Source organism: Oncorhynchus nerka, linkage group LG14 (genome assembly GCF_034236695.1).
Source record: "Oncorhynchus nerka isolate Pitt River linkage group LG14, Oner_Uvic_2.0, whole genome shotgun sequence".
In the NCBI taxonomy this organism is placed as follows: domain Eukaryota; kingdom Metazoa; phylum Chordata; class Actinopteri; order Salmoniformes; family Salmonidae; genus Oncorhynchus; species Oncorhynchus nerka.
Window position 1 is genome coordinate 31,321,223 of NC_088409.1, and position 19,403 is coordinate 31,340,625.

At 44.3% G+C, this 19,403-nt stretch overlaps 1 protein-coding gene across 2 annotated transcripts; it reads right to left on the reverse strand.

Moving 5' to 3' along the window:
• Positions 1 to 8,627: 8,627 nt before the first annotated feature.
• LOC115142025 (CD276 antigen-like) lies at positions 8,628 to 18,037 on the reverse strand. 2 transcript variants are annotated; one of them, XM_029681498.1, is made up of 5 exons: positions 18,018 to 18,037; positions 17,790 to 17,821; positions 9,903 to 10,256; positions 9,540 to 9,815; positions 8,628 to 9,220 (listed from the first exon to the last, which is right to left on the reverse strand). In XM_029681498.1, the coding sequence occupies exons 1-5, from the start codon at positions 18,020 to 18,022 to the stop codon at positions 9,093 to 9,095; spliced, it is 795 nt and encodes a 264-aa protein (XP_029537358.1). In that variant the 5' UTR covers positions 18,023 to 18,037; the 3' UTR covers positions 8,628 to 9,092. The 2 variants fall into 2 exon arrangements, with proteins under 2 accessions (XP_029537358.1, XP_029537357.1); XM_029681497.2 differs by lacking the exons at positions 17,790 to 17,821; positions 18,018 to 18,037 and having other exon boundaries at positions 9,903 to 12,439.
• Positions 18,038 to 19,403: the final 1,366 nt, after the last annotated feature.

Genomic DNA, 19,403 nt, shown 5'->3' on the forward strand with positions numbered 1-19,403 from the left:
GGAGTGTGGAGTCAGCTTGGTCTGACCAGCGTTGGACAGACCTCAGCGTGGGAGCCTCTTGTTTTAGTTTCTGCCTGTAGGCAGGGATCAGCAAAATGGAGTCGTGGTCAGCTTTTCCGAAAGGGGGCGGGGCAGGGCCTTGTATGCGTCGCGGAAGTTAGAGTAACAATGATCCAAGGTTTTACCACCCCTGGTTGCGCAATCGATATGCTGGTAAAATTTAGGGAGTCTTGTTTTCAGATTAGCTTTGTTAAAATCCCCAGCTACAATGAATGCAGCCTCCGGATAAATGGTTTCCAGTTTGCAAAGAGTTAAATAAAGTTCGTTCAGAGCCATCGATGTGTCTGCTTGGGGGGGATATATACGGCTGTGATTATAATCGAGGAGAATTCTCTTGGAAGATAATGCGGTCTACATTTGATTGTGAGGAATTCTAAATCAGGTGAACAGAAGGATTTGAGTTCATGTATGTTTCCTTCATCACACCATGTCTCGTTAGTCATGAAGCATACGCCCCCGCCACTCTTCTTACCAGAAAGATGTTTGTTTCTGTCCGTGCGATGCGTGGAGAAACCCGTTGGCTGCACCGCATCGGATAGCGTCTTCCCAGTAAGCCATGTTTCTGTGAAGCAGAGAACGTTGCAGTCTCTGATGTCCCTCTGGAATGCTACCCTTGCTCGGATTTCGTCAACCTTGTTGTCAAGAGACTGGACATTGGCAAGAAGAATGCTGGGGAGTGGTGTGCGATGTGCCCTTTTTCGGAGTCTGACCAGAACACCGCCTCGTTTCCCTCTTTTTCGGAGTCGTTTCCTTGGGTCGCTGCATGCGATCCATTCCGTTGTCCTGTTTGTAAGGCAGAACACCGGATCCGCGTCGCGGAAAACATATTCTTGGTCGTACTGATGGTGAGTTGGCGCTGATCTTATATTCAGTAGTTCTTCTCGACTGTATGTAATGAAACCTAAGATGACCTGGGGTACTAATGTAAGAAATAACACGTAAAAAAACAAAAAACTGCATAGTTTCCTAGGAACGCGAAGCGAGGCGGCCATCTCAGTCGGCGCCGGAAGTTCCTAAGTATGATTCTCAATCAGAGACAACTAATGACACCTGCCTCTGATTGAGAACCATACTAGGCCGAAACATAGAAATACCCCAAAACATAGAAAAACAAACATAGACTGCCCACCCAACTCACGCCCTGACCATACTAAATAAATACAAAACAAAGGAAATAAAGGTCAGAACGTGACAGAAGTCGAAAGAAGCTGTGAGATGACAATTGTCTTTTCATCCCACATGCTTTTGAGTGGACCTGTAAAAAGAAAGTGTATATGTGGAAAAACAATGTGGATCACATCAGAAGAAATACAGTAGACGGCACGAGTCAAAAAGTGATTGATGACCTATTTCATGTGTTACGTGGTTATGCCCATATATGTACATCCTGTCTTTCCGTTCTCACGCTATCGAGTGAGCGCCTCATAGTGCATCTGTTTATGGTAAAGCATGTGTTTGCATTAAAGCTGTCAATATGATTGATGTGCAGTGACCTTGTTGAACTGTGGAATGTGTTTACCATAAACAGATGCACTATGAGGCACTCACTCGATAGCGTGAGAACGGAAAGACAGGATGTACATATATGGGCATAACCACGTGACACATTAAATAGGTCATCAATCACTTTTTGACTCGTGTCGTGTACTGTATTTCTTCTAACATCCATATATTGAAAATACTATATGCCTTGTTACAACATGCTTGGCTATACTTGTCTCAGTCAGATGTACCAAGATTCATGATAACTGATGAAGTAGGCCTATTTCAACTTAATCAGTTATGAGGATGAAAAGTGTCAAGGGTTGGCTAACTAAAGCCTTTTTTACATTGGCACTTTGAAGTGACCCAAATCAAAAAATATTGCATATCCGATTAGAAACCCAAGCTTTTTCCTGCAGTCTGAACAGCCAAAAAGCGCATGGAATCAGATATGTCAAGCCACATTTCAAAACACCATGATAGATGGTTTGAAGTCCGAAACAAATCTGATTCCTGGCCATTCGACTTGAAATTCAGCATTGCGATAGCTTCAAGCCTACCTACATCTTTTTACTTATTTTTCTACCCCGATATCCAATTACGATCCAATTACAATCTTGTCTCATAGCTGAAACTCCCCAACGAGCTCAGAAACACTGTTCAACTGTCGATCGTCGTCAGCCTGCAGACGCCTGGCCCTCCACAAGGAGTCGCTAGATCGCAAAGACCCAAATAAAGCCCCCCTGGTCATCCTTCTGAACTGAGCTGCAGGACAGGAAGGAAACTGCTTAGGGATGTGTGAAGGAAACATTATATGTTTGCCGGACCTATATAATTATTTGTAGCTTTATAATAAGAGCTTAGTATAGAAGCTTAGTAATGGTAAAGAGCTCTCTGCTTAAAGTAATAAATAAGGCATATTGCTGTGCACATATGGAGGGGTGTAACTACAAGACAGCTTCACCACTTCCCCTGCCTCAGGGTTGGTTCCTACTCTCCCACTTTCACTCCCCACAGCCGTTCTGAGCATACAGCCAAGGACACATCTGGCAACCATAGATAGATCAAGGAGCAGAAACACCCTCGTTATTGTTCTAAAGCATCCTCTTCCTGCAAAACTAAGCCAGGCTGGGGTGATCAACACCCGGTGCATTCGACCACAAGATTGACACAAAGTGACTGTGGAGCCCAGGTGCGCCAGGGAACTAATCAGTTTTTGGGTTTCTATATAAACCCCTTGCGTACTCTGTATTGTCGAGCTCTCACCCACCCACCTCAGAGTGTACTGCTGACCAGCTTCATTATTGCAATAATGATGAATTGTTTGAAGAAATCACTGTGTCTCTTCCACTTGGTTAGAATTTCCACGACAGATGTCAGTGCAAAGAAGAATACAAATACACATAATAAAAGTATTCCAAAACATGCATGTACAGTGGGGCAAAAAAGTATTTATTTTTCATCATAGGTACTCTTTAACTATGACAGACAAAATTAGGAAAAAGATCCAGAAAATCACATTGTAGGATTTTTAATGAATTTATTTGCAAATTATGGTGGAAAATAAGTATTTGGTCAATAACAAAAGTTTATCTCAATACTTTGTTATATACCCTTTGTTGGCAATGACAGAGGTCAAATGTTTTCTGTAAGTCTTCACAAGGTTTTCACACACTGTTGCTGGTATTTTGGCCCATTCCTCCATGCAGATCTCCTCTAGAGCAGTGATGTTTTGGGGCTGTTGCTGGGCAAAACAGACTTTCAACTCCCTCCAAAGATTTTCTATGGGGTTGAGATCTGGAGACTGGCTAGGCCACTCCAGGACCTTGAATTGCTTACGAAGCCATCCTTTGATGCCCGGGCGGTGTGTTTGGGATCATTGTCATGCTGAAAGACCCAGCCACGTTTCATCTTCAATGCCCTTGCTGATGGAAGGAGGTTTTCACTCAAAATCTCACGATACATGGCCCCATTCATTCTTTCCTTTACACGGATCAGTCGTCGTGGTCCCTTTGCAGAAAAACAGCCCAAAAGCATGATGTTTCCACCCCCATGCTTCACAGTACGTATGGTGTTCTTTGGATGCAACTCAGCATTCTTTGTCCTCCAAACACGACGAGTTGAGTTTTTACCAAAAAGTTATATTTTGGTTTCATCTGACCATATGACATTCTCCCAATCTTCTTCTGGATCATCCAAATGCTCTCTAGCAAAATTCAGATGGGCTTGGACATGTACTGGCTTAAGCAGGGGGACACGTCTGGCACTGCAGGATTTGAGTCCCTGGCGGCGTAGTGTGTTACTGATGGTAGGCTTTGTTACTTTGGTCCCAGCTCTCTGCAGGTCATTCACTAGGTTCCCCCGTGTGGTTCTGGGATTTTTGCTCACCGTTCTTGTGATCATTTTGACCCCACGGGGTGAGATCTTGCGAGATCGAGGGAGATTATCAGTGGTCTTGTATGTCTTCCATTTCCTAATAATTGCTCACACAGTTGATTTCTTCAAACCAAGCTGCTTACCTATTGCAGATTCAGTCTTCCCAGCCTGGTGCAGGGCTACAATTTTGTTTCTGGTGTCCTTTGACAGCTCTTTGGTCTTGGCCATAGTGGAGTTTGGAGTGTGACTGTTTGAGGTTGTGGACAGGTGTCTTTTATACTGATAACAAGTTCAAACAGGTGCCATTAATACAGGTAACGAGTGGAGGACAGAGGAGCCTCTTAAAGAAGAAGTTACATGTCTTGCTTGTTTGTGAGCCAGAAATCTTGCTTGTTTGTAGGTGACCAAATACTTATTTTCCACCATAATTTGCAAATAAATTCATTAAAAATCCTACAATGTGATTTTCTGGATTTCTTTTCTAATTTTGTCTGTCATAGTTGAAGTGTACCTATGATGAAAATTACAGGCCTCTCTCATCTTTTTAAGCGGGAGAACTTGCACGATTGGTGGCTGACTAAATACTTTTTTGCCCCACTGTATATGCAACAAGGCACTAAAGTAATACTGGGGGAAAAAAGCACAGCAAAGGAATACACTTTTTGGCCTAAATACAAAGCTTTATGTTTGAGGCTGTCACGTGTGCTCCCTCTCCGGCCTCTAGGTCACCAGGCTGCTCGTTATGGCGCACACCTGTCACCATCGTTAAGCGCCTCAGCGCATAATGACACTCACCTGAACTCCATCACCTCCTTGATTACCTGCCCTATCTATATATATACTCCCTTTGGTTCCTTCCCCAGACATCATTATTTCTGTTCCTGTGTCATGTCTGTGCGTTGTTCTTGGTTATTATTTGGTATTATATTGTGTTAATTTATTAAAACACTCACTCCCTGAACTTGCTTCCTGACTCTCAGTGCACTTCGTTAGAGGCAAACACAACACATCACTGAGTAACTGCCTCCTTTTTTCAAGCATTGTGGTGGCTGAATCATCAATCAATCACATTTATTTTTTAAGCCCTTTTTACATCCGCAGATGTCACAAAGTGCTATACAGAAATTGAAGACTTATAGTTTTTATCAAAGATTCTCTGTAATTAGTATTATTATATATATATCATTTCCTAAAATAACTTTTCAGATATTTTATCTGATCAATTAGTCTTCGAATTAATTAATTATTTACTTTAACTCACGTTAGTCTCATTCCAAACGTCGTAAATTGTTGCACAAACCCAGTCTTCACTATGAGTCATCCATACATCAATTGTCTTAAATCATTTATTTATTACTAACTAAGTAATTCACAGAAATGCATAAACAAACAGTAAATATGGTTACAAGAAATGATAGGAGAATGTGCCCTAGTGGGCTAAACTGGCATGGCGGCTTGTTAGACAAAAGGGGAAGTGGGGGTCGACTAAGAAGTCACTACAGAGTGATAATTATAACAATTGGAATGCTAATCCTTGGCACATGAACGCTCAATCATTCGGGAACAATTGCAATCAATATATATATTTAAGCTCAGTGTGTCGTCTTGATCGCTGGTGAAAAGTTGTTTCTTTTGTAGAATTGTCCGTCTCTCTCCCTCTCTCTCTGTCATGGTTATAGTGAAGTGACATTCATTTGTTTCGTTATAGAGTGGATGTTTCGGCGGTTGTCGTTCTTCGCGTTCAATGATACCGAATTCCTAGCTGCAGACTAGTAATTAATATCAAAGACTTGTTCTTATTCTGTCGGTATCGATAGTCAAGAGTTTAACCACGTGGTATGGTTAAAAGATTCAGCAATAGTCTACAACCTTCGTCCTCTCCTAATGGAGAAAAACGTGGTCTGGTGATAATTTCTCAAAGTTGGGTTTTATTCGGAATTGCAGAAAAGGGGCTGTCCCAGGATGCCTGACCCTAACTAGGCTCAGGGGTGGTCCTCTGATTTAGTTCAAATCAAAAGGGAATTATATTTTCCTTCATTAAAAAGTCCAAAATCATATTACACAATTTTAAAAACAGTATCATACTCACTCATTCATCTTATACAACAATTAGATGTAAACCTCATATCTGAGGCTATTATATAAACTGCGTTATGGTAATGTGGCCACACCGTCTCCCATGAGCTTCCCCAAGTTGTGACAAACGGATCAGTTCATAGCTGAATTCTTCACCGATCTGTTATACTTTCTCCAGAACATGACATTTATTCGTACCTCAAGTTCTGTGAGGTGGAAGAAATTCCTTTGTTCTCTATGAAAATGTACTCTCTCTATACTGTGTCCATGAAGAGATCCTCAGGAATTTACGACGTCTCTCTAACCACAGCAGCCTAGTTGAAGGAGGAAAGGGGGAGGCAGGGAGAGGGGGATGGGGTTTGCTATACCCTAAGAGGGCAACGTCATGACAGTATGCTTGACATAAATCTGCTCTTATGAGACCTACCCAAGAAGACTCACAGCTGCAATCGCTGCCAAAGGTGTTTCCAACATGTATTGACTAAGAGGAGTGAAAATGTATCTAATCAAGGTATGATAGAGTTTTTTTCCATTCATCTTTTTAAAAGTTCTTTCTTTTTCTTTGTTCCAGGACAATTGTGTGATCATGCTCTCCATAGCCAAAGTAAGTAAGACCTTTAAACAGGTCGCAGGGCCAGGCGGATTACCAGGACGTGTACTCCGAGCACGCACTGACCAACTGGCAAGTGTTCACTGACATTTTCAACCTGTCCCTGACCGAATCTGTAATACCAACATGTTTCAAGCAGAGAACACCAAGGTAACCTGCCTAAATTACTACTGACCCGTAGCACTCACTTCTGTAGCCATGAAGTGCTTTATCATGGCTCATATTAACACCATTATCCCAGAAACGCTAGACCCACTCCAATTTGCATACTGCCCCAGCAGATCCACAGATGATGTGATCTCTATTGCACTCCACACTGCCCTTTCCCACCTGGACAAAAGGAACACCTACTCTTTACAGCTTCTCTGCACTCTTCAGTCCACCAGGGAACTGGCATTCTCCTTCTCCCCCCTGTACCTGTGTGTGTCACCTGCCTTGAGGCCTCTACTATTGCCCCTCTTACATCATTCACTGTTTCTAAGTCTGTACGGAGATGAACCTGAGACAGCCCCTGTTCACTCACGAGGTAGTTTTGATGTAGTGAACTACTTTTTCAAAGTAACTAGTTAAGTAAACTATATTTTTCTTAAAAACTTGCTCTGATACTTGGCGACTAAGAAAGTATTTTTTTAACCTGCAACTTTGGATGTGGCAATATCATGACACAAGGCGAGACCCAGATGCAGATGATTGTATAATGTTTAATCATCCAAAAGGAGTAGGCAAGAGAATGGTCATGGACAGGCAAAAGGTCAAAGAGGTACCGAGTGGCAGTCAGGCTCGTGGTCAAGACAGGCAGAATGGTCAGGCAGGCGGGTACAGAGTCCAGAACAGGCAAGGGTCAAAACCGGGAGGACTAGAAAAAAGAGAATAGGCTTACGGGAAAACGGCTGGTTGACTTGGAACATACAAGACGAACTGGCACAGAGAGACAGGAAGCACAGGGATAAATACACTGGGGAAAACAAGTGACACCTGGATGGGGTGGAGACAATAACGAGGACAGGTGAAACTGATCAGGGTGTGACAGTCAATGTAGTTCATACATGCATAATCTATGAGCAGACTTACTAACTTCAATTAGCCATGAAATCCCTAGTTTGAAAGCGACTGTTTTCTTGAAGCTGTGCTGCACCATTTTCCCTACATATCCCTGCATGTGGGCCAGCCCCGAAGCAATTCGAGTTCTAGCCCTTCGCACTTGAGTGGCAGCTAGCAAGAGGACTGCCCAGCATTATCCAATGAGGTTACAGGGAGGCCCAATGGCTCAGTTAATACAGCAGAGAGAGCAATGACGTGGTGCACATACCTGCACATTTGTGAAGGCGTGCGCAATGTTCGGGGGCCACTTTTAGCTTGTGAGTGCTACGTTCAGAACTACTGGTTAAAAAAGTATATAAAAGTACAGGAGAATCTTTTTAAGTGTGGCTTAGGGTTCCCCAAACCCGGTCCTTGTAACATTTACATTTAAGTCATTTAGCAGACGCTCTTATCCAGAGCGACTTACAAATTGGTGCACGTGTGCGCTGGGATGTCAGGAAGCAAGTTCAGGAAGTGAATCATTTAATAAATGAACAAAACATAATACATGCTAGTGTAGCCTAACTTCTTCCAGTGAGAAGTAATTGGTAGCTTGGTCAACTATAGAGTAGCTGTTGGAGGCTATGTTGGACTATCTTTCTGCTTTTTAGATTACGGGTACTGTAGATCATGCTGCTACAGTGGAAAACAAATCCAGGCTACTCACAGTGCATCTACATGAATTGGAATTCTCCCCTGTGCAGTCTAAGCACATGAGAATGAGAAATCCCCTGGCTTTGATCAATGTCGCCCTCTGCATCCCACTGGAACATCAAAACAAAATTATTTGCTCTGGGTGTAATGAAATAAAACTATACAGTTTCATGTCACTACTAAATAAAGAAATGTTACAGGAGAAAATTACACTCTCCCTGTACTGCTGGTATACTGCCAACATGCCAGTTCTTTCCTGTAAAAGAGATTTAGCAAAAATACATCACAATTGAGGGTTCATCTCTTTTTATTTAAAAAAAAACACATTCTGGAAAGTACATTGCCTGGAACACACGTAACAACTTTCATTAGACGCTATAGCTGCCATCGTTTCAATCAATAAATACATGTAATTTATAAAGCCCAGTAAGACAACTGTGGATATAAAAGGTGATTTACCTGGGCTTGGGCTAAATCCCTAAGCAAGTAGCAGTAAGTCAAAACTCCCTACAAGGAAAAAACCTTAAGAGGAACCAGATTTGGAGCAGAGGTACATATGACCATCTAGTGTTGTGGTGTGCAACTCCCATTGTATTGTGTTGAACTTTGTGTATAATGTATTGTATTTCCGATTTTACAAAATTAATTTCTATTAAAATGTACATTAGTATAAAAGTCTGTCCCCCCTTTATGTTTTCTCTGTAAACAAGCTCTGGCATAAAGCCTGTTGAGTGACCATGGACCGAAGGCCATTCTATTCTTCTGTTTTCTTATCCTTTTTGGTCTCCTGCTCAGTCCTCTTCCAGGATAACAGAAGCACCAATCCCAGCAGGGGATATAACAACAATCTGCTCCTCTGCTCAGCAGGCATCACATAGCACACTGTGGAAGGGAGGAGAGAAGAAAGGAGCACTCAACCTCAGTAACTGAAATAGACAACATTTCCCTCTATATCTGACTGGTGTTTTATGAACTGTAGTAGAGTATTGTGAACAACACAAACATTGGCACAAACACACACGCACGCATACACATGATAGCATACGCACTATACATACACATGGAGTTAGTACACATGAATGATGTTAAAACACATGAATGATCAATAATCCAAAATATCCAATAGTAAAAAGAACTCCAAATAAAGGATCTGATAACAACATTGAGTCAAAGAACAAACTTTGGAACCTTGATATTTTACCTGGTGGTGGGTGGAGTGTGAGAAACTTGGTGAAACTCTGGTCCAGCAACCTCAGTCTCAGCTCGGCTGTAACAGTCAGAGTGCTGTTCAGCCTCAGGGTCACCTCACTCTCCAGCTCATAGAGCCCCTTGCTGTCTAACTCCATAGTGGTGTTGGTACTGCCCATCACACCTTTCCACACTACCTCTGGCTGGGGAAACCCCTGAGAGGCACTGAGGGTCACAACAAAGCCGTCACAAGTGGCTTGGATGGATATCCTGGGCTCATCATAAGGGGCTGGTTTGAAATATTAGAAATACTTTTGTAGGGGCAGTTGTCATTATTTACACTATACAATATAGATGGAGCAACAATGGAACCTACCTGCCACTAGAAGTTGTAGCTTTTCCTGGGTGCTTCCCTGTTCATCTGTCACATCACAGGTGTATGGGCCCTGGTCACTCGGCTGCACACCACTCAGTCTAAGTGAGGCATTTCCCACAGTGAGCTGGTCTTCAAACAGATGAGTTCGTCCCTTGTAAACAACACTCTGTCTTTCCAGCTGATCTCTCCCATGGTAATAGCTGTGGACCACCTCTGACTCTCCACGCTGCCAGTTGATGACCAGGTTGTTGAGGTTCAGGTTTTTAGACAAAGAGCAGCTAAGGGTGATGTCACTGCCCGGAGCTGCCACTTCTCTTGGTTGTAGACTGGTTGTAGTTACCACTGATGATATCACTGATAAATGGAATAGGTGGAATGAGAGAAGGATGATGTGGGAGAGAGAGTGGTATTGGTAATAATTACAGCAAATCAAGCATTGTTCTAACATGTTATTGTACAGTTGAAGTCGGAAGTCTACATACACCTTAGCCAACTACATTTAAACTCAGTTTTTCCACAATTCCTGACATTTAATCCTAGTAAAAATTCCGTTTTAGGGCAGTTAGGATCACCACTTTATTTTAACAATGTGAAATGTCAGAATAATAGTAGAGAGAATTATTTATTTCAGCTTTTATTTCTTTCATCACATTCCCAGTGGGTCAGAAGTTTACATACAGTATATTAGTATTTGGCAGCATTGCCTTTAAATTGTTTAACTTTGGCCCATTCATCCTGACAAAGCTGGTGTAACTGAGTCAGGTTTGTAGGCCTCCTTGCTCGCACACGCTTTTTCAGTTCTGTCCACAAATTTTCTATAGGATTGAGGTCAGAGCTTTGTAATGGCCACTCCAATACCCTGACGTTGTTGTCCTTAAGCCATAACTTTGGAAGTATGCTTGGGGTCATTGTCCATTTGGAAGACCCATTTGCAACCAAGCTTTAACTTCCTGACTGATGTCTCTGACTGATCCACATAATTTTCCTTCCTTATGAAGCCATCTATTTTACGAAGTGCACCAGTCCCTCCTGCAGCAAAGCACCCCCACGACATGATGCTGCCACCCCTGTGTTTCACGGTTGGGATGGTGTTCTTCAGCTTGAAAGCCTCCCCCTTTTTCCTCCAAACATAATAATGGTCATTATGGCGAAAGAGTTCTATTTTTGTTTCATCAGACCAGAGGACATTTCTCCAAAAAGTACGATCTTTGTCCCCATGTGCAGTTGCAAACCATAGTCTGGCTTTTTTTATGGCGGTTTTGGAGCAGTGGCTTCTTCCTTGCTGAGTGACCTTTAGGTTATGTCGATATAGGACTCGTTTTACTGTGGGTATAGATACTTTTGTACCTGTTTCCTCCAGCATCTTCACAAGGTCCTTTGTTGTTGTTCTGGGATTGATTTTCACATTTCGCACCAAATTACGTTCATCTCTAGGAGACAGAAAGCGTCACCTTCCTGAGCGGTATGACGGCTACATGGTCCCATGGTGTTTATACGTGCGTACTATTGTTTGTACAGATGAACGTGGTACCTTCAGGCGTTTGGAAATTGCTCCCAAGGATGAACCAGACTTGTGGAGGTCTACAATTTGTTTTCTGAGGCCTTGGATGATTTATTTTGATTTTCCCATGATGTCAAGCAAGGAGGCACTGAGTTTGAAGGTAGGCCTTGAAATACATCTACAGGTACACCTCCAATTGACTCAAATGATGTCAATTAGCCTATCAGAAGCTTCTAAAGCCATGACATAATTTTCTGGAATTTTCCAAGCTGTTTAAAGGCACAGTCAAATTCGTTTATGTAAACTGCTGACCTACTGGAATTGTGATACAGTGAATTATAAGTGAAATAACCTGTTTGTAAACAATTGTTGGAAAAATGACTTGCGTCATGCACAAAGTAGATGTCCTAACCGACTTGCCAAAATTATAGTTTGTTAACAAGAAATTTGTGGAGTGGTTGAAAAACAAGTTTTAATGACTCCAACCTAAGTGTATGTAAACTTTAGACTTCAACTGTATCTCTACTTCTTTGCTGTCTAACCATGAAAGGGCGGAATGGATGAAATGACATAATCCATACAGTTCCTATAGAAAGTCTACACCCGCTTGAACTTGTAGTGGAATATTCTAATCAAGTGAGAGAGACCTTGTCATTTCTTCAAACAATCATCTTTATTCAATATCGATTCATTATTGCAATAATGAGGCTGGTTCGACCCAACACCCTTGAGTGTTGGACCGAGTTAACTAACCTTTACAGAATGCAGAGTTCTATATATAGCTGACACTAAGAATGCTTAGTCATGGCTGGTTCCACCCCAATGGGCATCATAAGCCACTCTGGGTTCATCCGGTCCTTAGCTGTACAGTGTTATTGTCTTAATCTCAACTTGGCTTAGTTTCCCAGATGCATTTACATTTACATTTAAGTCATTTAGCAGACGCTCTTATCCAGAGCGACTTACAAATTGGTGCATTCACCTTATGACATCCAGTGGAACAGCCACTTTACAATAGTGCATCTAAATCTTTTAAGGGGGGTGAGAAGGATTACTTTATCCTATCCTAGGTATTCCTTAAAGAGGTGGGGTTTCAGGTGTCTCCGGAAGGTGGTGATTGACTCCGCTGTCCTGGCGTCGTGAGGGAGTTTGTTCCACCATTGGGGGCCAGAGCAGCGAACAGTTTTGACTGGGCTGAGCGGGAACTGTACTTCCTCAGTGGTAGGGAGGCGAGCAGGCCAGAGGTGGATGAACGCAGTGCCCTTGTTTGGGTGTAGGGCCTGATCAGAGCCTGGAGGTACTGAGGTGCCGTTCCCCTCACAGCTCCGTAGGCAAGCACCATGGTCTTGTAGCGGATGCGAGCTTCAACTGGAAGCCAGTGGAGAGAGCGGAGGAGCGGGGTGACGTGAGAGAACTTGGGAAGGTTGAACACCAGACGGGCTGCGGCGTTCTGGATGAGTTGTAGGGGTTTAATGGCACAGGCAGGGAGCCCAGCCAACAGCGAGTTGCAGTAATCCAGACGGGAGATGACAAGTGCCTGGATTAGGACCTGCGCCACTTCCTGTGTGAGGCAGGGTCGTACTCTGCGGATGTTGTAGAGCATGAACCTACAGGAACGGGCCACCGCCTTGATGTTAGTTGAGAACGACAGGGTGTTGTCCAGGATCACGCCAAGGTTCTTAGCGCTCTGGGAGGAGGACACAGTGGAGTTGTCAACCGTGATGGCGAGATCATGGAACGGGCAGTCCTTCCCCGGGAGGAAGAGCAGCTCCGTCTTGCCGAGGTTCAGCTTGAGGTGGTGATCCGTCATCCACACTGATATGTCTGCCAGACATGCAGAGATGCGATTCGCCACCTGGTCATCAGAAGGGGGAAAGGAGAAGATTAATTGTGTGTCGTCTGCATAGCAATGATAGGAGAGACCATGTGAGGTTATGACAGAGCCAAGTGACTTGGTGTATAGCGAGAATAGGAGAGGGCCATGATAAGAAACCTGGGGGACACCAGTGGTGAGAGCACGTGGTGTGGAGACGGATTCTCGCCACGCCACCTGGTAGGAGCGACCTGTCAGGTAGGACGCAATCCAAGCGTGGGCCGCGCCGGAGATGCCCAACTCGGAGAGGGTGGAGAGGAGGATCTGATGGTTCACAGTATCGAAGGCAGCCGATAGGTCTAGAAGGATGAGAGCAGAGGAGAGAGAGTTAGCTTTAGCAGTGCGGAGCGCCTCCGTGATACAGAGAAGAGCAGTCTCAGTTGAATGACTAGTCTTGAAACCTGACTGATTTGGATCAAGAAGGTCATTCTGAGAGAGATAGCGGGAGAGCTGGCCAAGGACGGCACATTCAAGAGTTTTGGAGAGAAAAGAAAGAAGGGATACTGGTCTGTAGTTGTTGACATCGGAGGGATCGAGTGTAGGTTTTTTCAGAAGGGGTGCAACTCTCGCTCTCTTGAAGACGGAAGGGACGTAGCCAGCGGTCAGGGATGAGTTGATGAGCGAGGTGAGGTAAGGGAGAAGGTCTCCGGAAATGGTCTGGAGAAGAGAGGGGGATAGGGTCAAGCGGGGAGGTTGTTGGGCGGCCGGCCGTCACAAGACGCGAGATTTCATCTGGAGAGAGAGGGGAGAAAGAGGTCAGAGCACAGGGTAGGGCAGTGTGAGCAGAACCAGCGGTGTCGTTTGACTTAGCAAACGAGGATCGGATGTCGTCGACCTTCTTTTCAAAATGGTTGATGAAGTCATCTGCAGAGAGGGGAGGAGGGGGAGGATTCACGAGGGAGGAGAAGGTGGCAAAGAGCTTCCTAGGGTTAGAGGCAGATGCTTGGAATTTAGAGTGGTAGAAAGTGGCTTTAGCAGCAGAGACAGAAGAGGAAATGTAGAGAGGAGGGAGTGAAAGGATGCCAGGTCCGCAGGGAGGCGAGTTTTCCTCCATTTCCGCTCGGCTGCCCGGAGCCTTGTTCTGTGAGCTCGCAATGAGTCGTCGAGCCACGGAGCGGGAGGGGAGGACCGAGCCGGCCTGGAGGATAGGGGACATAGAGAGTCAAAGGATGCAGAAAGGGAGGAGAGGAGGGTTGAGGAGGCAGAATCAGGAGATAGGTTGGAGAAGGTTTGAGCAGAGGGAAGAGATGATAGGATGGAAGAGGAGAGAGTAGCGGGGGAGAGAGAGCGAAGGTTGGGACGGCGCGATACCATCCGAGTAGGGGCAGTGTGGGAAGTGTTGGATGAGAGCGAGAGGGAAAAGGATACAAGGTAGTGGTCGGAGACTTGGAGGGGAGTTGCAATGAGGTTAGTGGAAGAATAGCATCTAGTAAAGATGAGGTCGAGCGTATTGCCTGCCTTGTGAGTAGGGGGGGAAGGTGAGAGGGTGAGGTCAAAAGAGGAGAGGAGTGGAAAGAAGGAGGCAGAGAGGAATGAGTCAAAGGTAGACGTGGGGAGGTTAAAGTCTCCCAGAACTGTGAGAGGTGAGCCGTCCTCAGGAAAGGAGCTTATCAAGGCATCAAGCTCATTGATGAACTCTCCGAGGGAACCTGGAGGGCGATAAATGATAAGGATGTTAAGCTTGAAGGGGCTGGTAACTGTGACAGCATGGAATTCAAAGGAGGCGATAGACAGATGGGTAAGGGGAGAAAGAGAGAATGACCACTTGGGAGAGATGAGGATCCCGGTGCCACCACCCCGCTGACCAGAAGCTCTCGGGGTGTGCGAGAACACGTGGGCGGACGAAGAGAGAGCAGTAGGAGTAGCAGTGTTATCTGTGGTGATCCATGTTTCCGTCAGTGCCAAGAAGTCGAGGGACTGGAGGGAGGCATAGGCTGAGATGAACTCTGCCTTGTTGGCCGCAGATCTGCAGTTCCAGAGGCTACCGGAGACCTGGAACTCCACGTGGGTCGTGCGCGCTGGGACCACCAGATTAGGGTGGCCGCGGCCACGCGGTGTGGGAGCGTTTGTATGGTCTGTGCAGAGAGGAGAGAACAGGGATAGACAGACACATAGTTGACAGGCTACAGAAGAGGCTACGCTAATGCAAAGGAGATTGGAATGACAAGTGGACTACACGTCTCGAATGTTCAGAAAGTTAAGCTTACGTAGCAAGAATCTTATTGACTAAAATGATTAAAATGATACAGTACTGCTGAAGTAGGCTAGCTGGCAGTGGCTGCGTTGTTGACTTTGTAGGCTAGCTGGCAGTGGCTGCGTTGTTGACACTACACTAATCAAGTCGTTCCGTTGAGTGTGATAGTTTCTACAGTGCTGCTATTCGGGGCTAGCTGGCTAGCTAGCAGTGTTGATTACGTTACGTTGCGTTAAAAGAACGACAATAGCTGGCTAGCTAACCTAGAAAATCGCTCTAGACTACACAATTATCTTTGATACAAAGACGGCTATGTAGCTAGCTATGTAGCTAGCTACGATCAAACAAATCAAACCGTTGTACTGTAATGAAATGAAATGAAAATGTGATACTACCTGTGGAGCGAGCGGAATGCGACCGGGTTGTTGAGTGCGGAAGTTCTATTCGGTAGACGTTGGCTAGCTGTTGGCTAGCTAGCAGTGTCTCCTACGTTAAGGACGACAAATAGCTGGCTAGCTAACCTCGGTAAATTAAGATAATCACTCTAAAACTACACACTCTAAACTACACAATTATCTTGGATACGAAGACAGCAAAGACAACTATGTAGCTAGCTAACACTACACTAATCAAGTCGTTCAGTTGAGTGTAATAGTTTCTACAGTGCTGCTATTCGGTAGACGGTGGACGTTTGCTAGCTGGCTAGCTGCTGGGCAGATAGCAGTGTAGACTACGTTAGGACGACGAAATACGATAATTACGCAATTATCTTTGATACAAAGATGGCTATGTAGCTAGCTAAGAAGAAATTGCTAAGATTAGACAAATCAAACCGTTGTACTATAATGAAATGTAATGAAATGTAATGAAAAGTTATACTACCTGCGGACCGAAGTGCGGATGCGACCGCTCGCTCCAACCCGGAAGATGCCATGATGATTATGAGACAATGAGGGATTGTTCTAAACTCTTCCAGGCTACCTCTATCTCGGGTAACACCCACCACATCTTGTCTATGTAATGCAGTTTTTAACTCATTTGTCAGCTCAAGCCATCTCTACTGACCATACGCCCAGATTGGCTGCAGGGAACTAGAGTGGAGATCATAAAGACAGAGCAATAGTAGGACAGAAATGTCTTGCTATTAGTTCAATCTTAATCGTTAACCATTAATATCAAATAAATCAGGTAAATACGCAATTTTCACAAACTTTCACATTTTGTTGCATTACAAAGTGAAATTGAAATATATTTATATTAATTTGTCATTGATTTACACAAAATATCCCATAATGTCCAAGTATAAAGAAAATTCTACACATTTTTACAAATGAATAAAACTGTAATAACTTGAATAGTCATTGCATATGAATTCACCCCTTTGTTTAGGCTAGCCTAAATTAGTTCAGAAGTCAAATTTGGCATATCAAATCACACAAGTTATATGGACTCACTGTATGAAATAATAGAGGTTGAATGACTACCCCTTCCTCTGTCCCACATACAGTACACAGAAAATCTGTATGGTCCCTCAGTCAAGTATTACATTTCAAGCACAGATTCAACTACAAAGACCAGGGAGCTTTTTGTAAGCCTCGTAAAGAAGGGCAGTGATTGGTAGATGGGTAACAGTAACAAATCAGACATTGAATATATATTTAAGTATGGTCAAGTTAATAATTATGCTGTGGATGATGTATTAAACCACCCAGACACATCAAAGATACTGTCGTCCTTCTGAACTGAGCTGCAGGACAGGAAGGAAACTGCTGATGGATGTCAGTGAAAAGAAGAATACAAATATAAAGAATACAGAATAAAAGTATTCCAAAACATGCATCCAGTATGCAACAAGGCACTAAAGTAATACTGAAGAAAAAAAACACTGCAAAGGAATACACTTTTTGGCCTAAATGCAGTAGCCTTATGTTTGGGGTAAACCTTATGTTTATGTTTGGGGTAAATCCAACAACACATCACTGAGTAACTGCCTCCTTTTTTCAGGCATGGTGGTGGCTGCATCATCAATCAATCAAATGTATTTATGAAGACCTTTTTACGTCAGCAGATGTCACAGGGTGCTATACAGAAACCCAGCCTAAAACTCCAAACTGCAAGCAATGTAGATATGTAGAAGAATGGTACGGGTATGCTTGACATCAGCAAAGACTGGGGAGTTTTTCAGGATGAAAATAAACGTTATGGAGCTAAGCACAGGCAAAATCCTAGAGGAAAACCTGAAAGGTATTTGTAAAGGTTTGATATTTGCCCTACTACTCGTCCATACACACCATATGAAAATACTCCATTTTTACTTACTGATAACAAACAGCACAGAGACCACACACAACCTGAAAGACAAAGAGAGACACATACTCTTTGAATTCTGCTTCTAATAATCCATGGACTAACTTTATCCTGCATTTTCTTTATCCTATATAATGCATTATAGAGCCTATTAAGCATGGGGATCCAATTATACATATACCCCTTAGTTTCTAAACTTTGTTAAACATTTGAGTGAATGAATGAAATGTTAGCACTTACCCCATGTGCAGAGGGAACAAAGAAAGTGCCACACAGGGTGTAGATGGCCAACTTTAAATGTGCATTACCGCCACCAACTGGACTGGAGTGTGAACCAGAGACAGAAAAGGTATAAATCCTATCCATTAATCTTGTCTCCCTAAGGAAACTAAATATGCAAAGAAATACATCACGTGAAGTTTGCCTGAACAGTACAATTAAACTTGTCTCTTCAACACCATTATTCCTTGAATCTAATAATAATCTCTCCCTTTCCCTCTCATAGTGCTGGCACTGAAATAGAACATGTTCCACTGTCTCCATCTCCTCCTGAAAGTGATCACACTTCCCAGTTGGATGTTTTCCTACCAATTTCAAATGTGTGTTTCAGCCTTGTATGTCCCAGTCCCAGCCTTATTACACTTTCCACCCTTCTCTCTCAATCTGAGGACCTCCGTGCCCCTACCTTTTCCTGGATCTTCCCTTTCCCTCCCTGTTCCACCCTTCTCTCTCAACCTGAGGACCTCCGTGCCCCTACCTTTTCCTGGAACTTCCCTTTCCCTCCCTGTTCCACCATTCTCTCTCAACCTGAGGACCTCCGTGCCCCTACCTTTTCCTGGATCTTCCCTTTCCCTCCACTTTCCACCCTTCTCTCTCAACCTGAGGACCTCCGTGCCCCTACCTTTTCCTGGATCTTCCCTTTCCCTCCCTGTTCCACCCTTCTCTCTCAATCTGAGGACCTTCGTGCCCCTACCTTTTCCTGGATCTTCCCTTTCCCTCCCTGTTCCACCCTTCTCTCTCAATCTGAGGACCTCCGTGCCCCTACCTTTTCCTGGATCTTCCCTTTCCCTCCCTGTTCCACCCTTCTCTCTCAACCTGAGGACCTCCGTGCCCCTACCTTTTCCTGGATCTTCCCTTTCCCTCCCTGTTCCACCATTCTCTCTCAACCTGAGGACCTCAGTGCCCCTACCTTTTCCTGGATCTTCCCTTTCCCTCCCTGTTCCACCCTTCTCTCTCAACCTGAGGACCTCTGTGCCCCTACCTTTTCCTAGATCCTCCCTTTCCCTCCACTTTCCACCCTTCTCTCTCAATCTGAGGACCTCCGTGCCCCTACCTTTTCCTGGATCTTCCCTTTCCCTCCCTGTTCCACCATTCTCTCTCAACCTGAGGACCTCCGTGCCCCTACCTTTTCCTGGATCTTCCCTTTCCCTCCCTGTTCCACCCTTCTCTCTCAACCTGAGGACCTCCGTGCCCCTACCTTTTCCTGGATCTTCCCTTTCCCTCCCTGTTCCACCCTTCTCTCTCAACCTGAGGACCTCTGTGCCCCTACCTTTTCCTGGATCTTCCCTTTCCCTCCACTTTCCACCCTTCTCTCTCAATCTGAAGACCTCCGTGCCCCTACCTTTT